General features: G+C 34.5%; 1 protein-coding gene across 1 annotated transcript; it reads right to left on the bottom strand.

The window, feature by feature from the left end:
• Positions 1-533: 533 nt before the first annotated feature.
• On the bottom strand, positions 534-6,537 carry LOC149550425 (small ribosomal subunit protein eS25-like). Its single transcript, XM_089793455.1, has 4 exons — positions 6,471-6,537; positions 6,288-6,362; positions 6,031-6,165; positions 534-983 (listed from the first exon to the last, which is right to left on the bottom strand). The coding sequence occupies exons 1-4, from the start codon at positions 6,471-6,473 to the stop codon at positions 870-872; spliced, it is 327 nt and encodes a 108-aa protein (XP_089649581.1). The 5' UTR covers positions 6,474-6,537; the 3' UTR covers positions 534-869.
• Positions 6,538-9,495: the final 2,958 nt, after the last annotated feature.

Genomic DNA, 9,495 nt, shown 5'->3' with positions numbered 1-9,495 from the left:
ACACGTTTATATCTTAACTAAGCTCAGCTCATAGTAATAGCAGGCTTACTAAAATCTAGTGAAAAAAGAAGGGTAATCTTTATGTCCTTTACTTTAAAATCACACTACAATGATGCTGGATGGTATGCTGAACAACCAAAAACAGAGGCCAGTTGAAGTCAATGCCAACAAAATCCAAACCGAACACTTTTGGATCTAAATGAATCCTGTAACATTTTGCCTACAATAATAAAGTACTGTAAAATTTCATGTTTTCTTTCCAGTACAAGCAGCTCTTTATATTCATTGTTGAATAGAAGCTCAGAAGGTGCCATATAGCACTAAAATTTCAACAAAGCTATACAGAGTATAAATATATTTAAAAATTAGTTGTGCAGCACAATATAATACTAATTTTTCACATGATTCATAATAAAATGTTCTCTGCCAGTAAAGCAGTCTATCAGATCTAAGACTTGTCTAACATTTTTCATTCTGATTCACAGCTACCAAGCTCGTGTGAAATACAAATCCAACAGAAAGTCATATGAATATGCTAGACAACCATTATCCTAAGCCATTAATCTTTAAAATACTATCCAAAATAGCTGATTAAAGCTGCTGTATCTAATAAATATGAATATTGTAAAGAACCATCAAACCAGGTCATTTATCTTCAAAATTTTCCAAAATAGCTGATCAACACTGCTGTATCTAATAAAACCAGAAGGGGCATTATGCTGATCTAAAGCATATTAAAATTGTTTACATTCATGTCACAATTTTGCTCATCAAATAACAAATCTGATCTATGCTTCTTAAATGAATATTCCAGCCCAAAAAAGATAATGCCAATAATGCCAACACAACAATTCATCGCCACACAACATTCATGTGTTTGTTGCTCTGGTATATATCTGCTGACTTGAATGAGCAGAAATCATCCTGATAGAACCTCGTGCCATCAAATCTTTAATGGCTTTTCTGGCAAGAGACCCGTTAATCTGAAAAATGACCCAAAAGCAATGAGAGATGTACATGAATACTTATCATCTTGCATTCATAAAACTTAAAAAGGAACACTATTGCAGTTTTAGTAGAATAAATTCAAGAACTGGTGCACTTATTAGACGTGCTATGTCATGTAATGGAAATGCTCAATTGATGACAAGACAAGCCTTAAAACGCTGGAAATGCTCAAGCAATTGACAATACAAGCCTTGAAACAAAAATAACTCCCAATTTGAAAAATTACTTATATTGTAAATGATAAAATGGACCTTGAATACTTTACTCCTCCATGTGAACTCTAGGACACCCTACAACTGTTAGGCAAGTAAGATGAAGATATAATCATATCAAAGGTACAGCTTAGGATGGCTATTCTCAAAGCTTTCCCTTTTGGAGGGAAGAACCCCCTGGCAATCAAACTACCTGTAAGGCTTTATGTCCAAATGTAATATTTATTATTGTTAAAATCTTAAATCCACAGGTCAATTTATACAGAATTACTTATTGCCTCTTTTCCTTTGATTGCAAAATTTATGATGTCATTCAGATGTGGAATCCAGAGGTACATTTTAATCACCTTTAGATAGCTGTATATACATGTCCTGTCTGTTGTGAAAGGGCAATGCACAACATTAGTAACAGATACAAGGTTTGAACCCCCAAACCCTTGAAAATAATTTGAGGGCTGAAAGGATGAATCCATTAAACAATTCAAAAATGAAGAGTACTTGCGCTCAAAATTATTTAAATTGAAGTTAGAGATAAGCATTCAGAACCTAGAGTCCTGTGCTGGTTTGTAAAGCATGCATAAAATGAGAAATTTAATTGAAACTTGAAATAAAGGATGGGCACTCCCCCTATAATAAGTATTAAGGAAATGTCAGATTCAAAAGTGGCAGGCACTCCCTCTATAATTAGTAATAGGTAAACAATGAGAAGCAAATCATGACTTCTTGCCCTCAAGTCCTTTTCATCCTTGAATGCTATTGAAAAAGGCTTGTTGCAGCTACCACTTGATATTCAAAATATCTGTTTTCTATCACAGAGCAGCTCATTTTCAAAAAAATGGGAGACCTCTCTTCCTTCATGAGGGACTTTGGAGCAAAATATCAAATTGTTGGCTCCAAATGAAAACTTTAAGTTCAATGCAACTTTAAGAAGCAACCTAGGGAGTGCTGCAGCAGGTGCAGCTGCTAAATCCAGATCAGGCCTCTTTTCTCCAGATGTTTACTTCTTATTAGGCATCATATCAAAAAAGTAGCACATTCAGCTCTCCTTGGGATGGATTAAAAATAGCAGCATCCTTTCTTGTCCCATTTGGAGGTGGGGGGATTATCTTCTAATTATACATACACTTTAAAATTAAAAAATTCATACTATCAGAGAGGAGGCAAAGGCAATTGCTAGTAGCTACTATCTTTTAATAGCATTTCTTTTCCGGTTGATGAAGGCATCAATCAGCACCCTCTCTTTTATAATTAATGATCTCTGGGGGAGTGACCTATTTTACAGCTGTTACAGGATGATTACCTTTCAACGCCTCTATGTCGTATCTAACAGTAAAACACACCCAAGCTGACAATGATTAGCCTTACATCCTTCAAAATGCATGTCTACCCAAAAGATGTGCAATACTATAAGTGGCACTCATAGGCTCAGCCCTGAGATGTTTTATCCTTGTTCCAACATCCCCAAGACACACACACACACCATTCTGGAGATGCATGCAGAAAAACTTAGTTATGCCTCCACAAAGAAAACACAGATAAAAGGAAATTCTATCAAACCGAATATACAGATTAATCTTACAAGTTGTTTGTGTACTAAGTTACCATGGTACCTCCCCCCCCCCCCCCCCCCCCGACCAGAAAAAGTTCAAACTGGTCCGCAGTTCTGATCTGGTTCAAACTTGGTTTGGGCAGGATTCTTTTTTTGTTCTGCAGGTATGATCAAGTTAGAACTGGCTGTGAACCAGGTGAACAACACCAAAAAGTTCAAACTGCAGCGAACTGGGCCCCACGGATGGCTGGAAAGTGCTATTTTGAGCAAAATAGAATTTTTTTTGGTGTCCACAACCCTAGAAATTGTTATGAATTGCATTTGGTAGCCTCTCGTTGTCATTTTATGTTTCCAAACAGATTATTTTGTCTTAAGGAAGAGCACATAACTTAGAATATTAATAGTTTTTCTTATTTTCATTCCATTAGCTGATTAATGAACACAAAACAATGATACTTCAACCTGATATTTATAACGTTTTAAATTTTTTATGTCGAAGTTGATTGAATGATTTGATGATATGATCACTATGATTACAAGTTTAACTGTTTATGGTGTTTTTGTTGTTTAAATGTGTTAATGCTACTATGCTACATTCTAATTTGAACTCATGCTTCATAAGTATATGTGTGTGTGTGTGTGTATAATAAGTTTTACATGTTTTTGTAATAACAAACCCAAGCCCCTTTCCAAAATTTTGACAAACTTGTGAACCAGTTCTCGAACTTAGAACTTGGAACTGAACCTGAACTGGCAACTTGGTTTGTGTATAATAATTACAGGCTTGTAATAACAGTTTCAAGAACAATTCAAAGTAGTTTGTATTATAGTAAACCTTACAACTTTTTTTAATAAGTTCTACAAAACGTTTCATGAGATTCCTCTAATGTATAAAGAGACATAAATGTAGAAGTGTCATTCTGAACACCGTTTCAAAGCATATGCATTCTAATTTTGCTAATGTTTTAAACCAGAAATAAAAAGAATAAGCAGCAGAAACAAAAACAATGAACTCAAGCCACAGCAAATAATTCTGGTCCAACTTGACGGATAAAAACCAGACCACAAACATATCAGTTATATGTTAATGGAAGAGAAGAATGCTTTACAATGCCCAAAACTAGGCCAAACTGAAGCAATGATCATCACCACTATGATCTGCAGGCAAATAATGAAATTCCCCTTTGTCAATAATCACTCAGCAAAGAATATCAAACCAGCATACTTAAATACTCCTACATATTGACTGCCAAGAAACAAAGAATATCACTCTATATATCCAGCAAATTCCTTCTTGAAGAATATAAAACTTGCCTTGACACGTCATTGTCTTGCCATTACAGAGTGAAGACCCTTAATTGTCTTGACATTACCAAGAAGATAGCATTATGCCTTGAGATGACTTCAAAAAGATATTTAAAATTTCGAATACAGGAGAGAAAGATAACTCCCGCAGCTATAACATCAACACTCCCTCTTAGCTAGGGAGGTATCTTTCCAAAAATCCATGTCATGGAGTCTCTCAACATAACCCACAATGGCTACACCTATATGTGGAAAAGAATTTATCATGGAATCTCTCAACACGATAACATCATGGAGTCACTCAACATGACACCCACAATGACACTCCCTACCCCTCACCACCATCCCTAAATTGAGGTCCAATGTCCCCCTATCCTCAAAACTTGTCCAAACTCCCAACATACCCCAACGTTTGTGTCACTGGTTTAAGTTGAAGTTTAAGTAGAAGAATTAGAAAATCAAAAAACTATATTTTCACTGCACATTACGAGGCCAAATCTATAGACGCAGTTGATACCCATTGAATGAATAGTATAAGTGCCTTCGTGATTACCAACATGTCACATCATTAAAACCAAGTGAAATCCACAACTCAAGGGAACCTTGAAGTCATTTAGGATCTTACTTTGAATGACAAACTCAGCATGAGAAATGACGTTGATCAAGAGGATTGGATATTTAGTGCTTCACCTCAAAATTGAGTGTTCAATTACGTGTGTTGTAGTGGAATAAAGCTCACGTCAGGAGATAGCATCCATAGAAAACACAAATTGAACATGGCCCACAAAACTACATTGGGGCCACAAAATTTTACCCAACAACAAAGCTTCTGCATACAGCGCTCTTCATCATTGCATCTTGATGGGAGAAAGCTTAATGAAGATGAATATCTACAAGCCTTTTGAATCCCCCTGTGCAAGTCCACGATGGTGATTCTCTTTGGACTGGATTTTGTATTGCCACTCCTGCTAATGATAATATGGCAATTGTGGAAAGAAAGAAATGAGCAAATTTTCAATGGCAGAGAATTTCCAATTCATACAATCAAGATGAGTGGACGCCAAAACACTAAAATGACCAATAAAAAATGCAAACATTTGACAACATGGGATGACAAAATGACATCTACGTGAAAAAACATCATTCCACCCAAAGGACTGTTCACTTATTCCAAGGTAGACAGAAAATTGGCTAAGTGGTTTCTCCCACCAACTAGAAGAGGCTTAAATTGAACTTTAATGACGCCTCCCAGGGCAACCCTGGTTGGTAAGAATTGCTGCTTCTTCAATTTCTCAACTTCCATCCTTACCGCAGCATTCCCATTTCTAATTAAACCTGCTTAGACTACCAGAATTTGGCATGCATTTTTTATTGTAAGGACAATTTTCATCTGTATTCAGTTCAGAGGTTCAGTTACTCAATATACTTAAAATTATTAAGTTCAATTGTGACCCAGATTTCAACTCCTCGCTAAAATATTAATTGTGTTCTCGTATTGAAAATATAATCTTGTAGGTGTATCGAGATAGGGCTCATAGGTCTGGCTGAAAAGAAAATCCACTAGAATGAAACCTATAGTTTCAACCAGGTTGCATCAAATGGGAAGAATTCAAGTAATAGATCATCAGGGGTTTCATGATGGAGAGAAATCTTTACATTCTCCATGAACCGTGTTACATGTTAAAACGTTTAAGATGGACAATACAAGGCTGACTTTAGCAATTAAAAATACCAATTTTCCATTATACTCGTGACACCGATGTTATGCTATAACATAGAAAGTTCCCTTTACGAATATAAGGAAGGAGAATTTACAGGCTACTTATGTGTGTCAAAAATTCCAAATAGTTGTGCATTTCAAGCGGGTTGTCAAACAGTATCCCACACTAAAACACAAAAGATGAAAATATATGATATTAGACAACTCAAAAAGAGAGAAAGAGAGAGATGGCTCACCCTCAGCCTGTCTGATAAGATGGAAGGAGTAATTAATTTATATTTAGGTGCTTCAGAAAGAAGCTTATCATAGCTGGCCTGATCAAAAAGAACCATATTATTCACCTTCTCCTTCTGCTTTCCTTTGCTCCATTTCTGTACTCAGATAAGAATAACCCATTGAAGCTCTAAAATTTATTTTTTCGACATTCGCTAAATGTACCAGCGTAAAATTAAAACATCATTAAAGAATAAACGTATTTGATAGCTAATGAGACCTTCTTTTTTTGCTTGCCACCGCCTCCAGATTTAGCAGGCTTAGAGGCAGGAGGAGCCTTTTCTTTCTTGGGCGCCTGTAAAACCCCAAAAACAAACACACTTATTCAACGATTTCTGCTTAACCAATATAAATGCAGACTTCTCAGAATTGCAAATAGAGGGCAGAAATGACAGAAGTAAACCATTTTTCGCTCCGTGCAACCGAAGGCTCCCAGGCGATAAAAGATACACCAAATTAAGACGGACAATCACTCAAAACCCTAGAACCTCAACGTTATATAGCATTGAGGCAGTGCACTCCGAAACCCTAACAGCTGCTATTGGTTTAAAGTGGTGTTTTCTTTGTTCTTTCAGATTTCTTAAAATAAAATTAAAATTAGCATTTGCACCAAAAAAAAAAGAGGAGGTGCAATAGCCCATAGTTAGATATATATCTTAAATATTATATTTAATTTTTTTAATTTTAAAAAAATCATAATAACTTTACTATATCATAATAAACATAATTAACAATTAAGATCTTCTATTATTGGTCTTTTTATTAAGGTTAAGTCAATAGTCTACAGTTAGATATATATATCTTAAATATTATATTTTAATTTTTTAATTTTAAAAAAATCATAACTACTTCAGTATATCATAATAAACATAATTAACAATTAAGATCTTCTATGATTGGTCTTCTTTATTAAGGTTAATTTAATAAGTAGTTAGAATTAGGATCTCTCAATATATTGTTATCATCATTCTATCTTTAAATTATTTAAAAATGTTGATTAAAATTATTTAAACAATTACTAATGATACAATTCTATTATATCTTTTTATAAATATCTAAATACTTAATTTTTAATAATTTATCAAACTTGTATTACTTAATTAGTATATAATTAAATTATATATTTATTTTTAAATTATTTAAGAATTAATTAAAAATATAATATTATAAAAAATTAGGCTTTAATTTTATTAAATTCAAAAGAAATGACATTAAAATTGTTTTAAAAATAATATTCATTTAAATTTAAATGCATAGAAATTGTTTATACAATTGTTGAATAACAAAAGGTTATAAAATAAATATTAATAATAATTGTAACTTTATTGAAACAAAAGTTTGTTTCTTGTTCTAAAGTTTTTGCTCATAACTTTTCATAAGATTTTTTTATTGGAAAATTTTGAAATAATCTTAAAGTAGGTTTTTAGCCCATTTGGAACACTAAAGCCTTGAATCCTCTCTTCTTAGCACTAACTATTGGTAACTTCCCAAGAATGCTAAAACTTTCAACTAACCACTTGAAAATCATGCTACTAAACTTGGATATTTTACTTAGATTTTAATATTGCACTATTTATGCTAACCATCCAATTCCATGTGTTTTTAATATAAAAGCAGCCAAAACTAAGGGTGGCCCTTTACAACAGTGGTGGCACAACCAGCAAAAAACTAGTCGACAACCACACGCACCCCCCTAACAAATTGTATAAAAAACATAACAATAATTAAAAGTTCTAGAGATCCTCCCCTTAAAACCAGCAGAGTTTAACAAAATAACAAACTGCATATAGGTGATCATTGCATATGTTGGTGTCAATAAGTATTTATTATTACACTTTACTTAAGTTTACTTAGGTTAATGCATTATTTTATTATTTCTTAGGTGAGACACTTAGGAGTTTGCATACTCTTATGAGTTGTCATGTTGACAACACTAGAGTAAGCAACTCTAATTTAGCATATGGTGTCTACAACACTAGAGTTTGCATAATTACCTAAGTTGTCATGTAGACAACACAGTTATTCGCACTCTCATTTTACCACATGGTGTCTACAACATAATTTTGTGTGCTACACCTTTGTAGGCTTATCTTCTCATCATCGCACTTACTCCTATGTTTAATGGAGGATAATCCACACCTAGTGGACATGTGCTTAGTTGTATGACTTATCATGTTGTTAATTCCTATGGTTCTAGAAGCATTCTAGAGGCTTTTATATACATGCACTCCTAGTGTACTTTCATACTGAATGAATATCATATCGTCATTTTGATCATACTTTTTTGGTCTACTATTGTGCTTGTGCTTGAGTTCCTTGGTCTTGGGTGAATTTTGCCCTAAGGCAAATTCTTACATGGTATCAAAGTTGAGGGAGATTCTCTTCACATAGTTGTTCAAGACCATTGTTGCTTCAGCACCTTGACCCAAATCCAATGTATCGCTATCATTGGGAGCATCTAGAGCTAAAACAGACCTCGCCATTTCATTTGGAACATTGATTCGGTGAAAATCGGCTATAAATTTGTCTATATTGGGCCAAAGTCGATTTTGAGACAAAAAATTTTGCAAACCAGCACCTAAAGGCCCCGATTTCCAAATCCAATATGATCTATTAAATCTGCACAATTACTTTGTTCAAATCTGCAATTGATTTTTCCTCTACCATGATTTTTGAATTTCTAGAATTTTTCAAAAAAAAAAAAGGTCAATTGGCCCTGTAGAGAAAAATTTATTGCAGGAACCGAGCAGTGACACCCTAGCCCTTGCAGAGAATATTCACGAAATATTCTTTAATCATCGACGGGCACATTCAATTTTTCGAGATCCCCATATATTCGACTAAGTCTCCTCACAAATTTCTAGCAAGCAGATCAGAACCAATCGCAATTAACATACAACCCCAGCAGCCTTTGTTACTATACTTACCGGCGATCTTATTTTTAAAAATCATTTTAGAACAACCCCGCAACAATGTGGGATTAAATCCCAATTGCTTGCCAGTCGTTTAATCAAATTCAGTGGTTTTAAAACCCCTCTCCGACTGCATTAAAGTTTCTAGTGTTTGAATACCCTCTAGTGCATTAAACCTCCCATCAGCAACATTTTCACCAGAACCACGGCATTTCAGAATATTTCGTCGGTGATGTCTCTAATCTTCGATCTTCACAGCAGGACTCTATTTTTCCAGTGCTATCTGTATTTCCTGACACATCGTTTCTTCGACGATGTGGTCTCCAATCACAAGCAAACACGTAGGCTCAGCCCTAACAACCAACTCCTCACCATACAAAGAAACTCCACACTAGTCGAAGATGCAGGCATCCACGTGTACAGACTAACATGTCATCCTATCTATACACTACGTGGTATCCTCGTAAGCAGTTGTACAATCCATACTTTTTTGTACAACTGACATCATCCTAACTG

The sequence above is a fragment of the Cupressus sempervirens genome, chromosome 7 (genome assembly GCF_028749045.1).
Source record: "Cupressus sempervirens isolate cs-2001-9-10 chromosome 7, ASM2874904v1, whole genome shotgun sequence".
NCBI lineage: Eukaryota > Viridiplantae > Streptophyta > Pinopsida > Cupressales > Cupressaceae > Cupressus > Cupressus sempervirens.
This window is presented reverse-complemented; position numbering and strand designations above follow the sequence as displayed.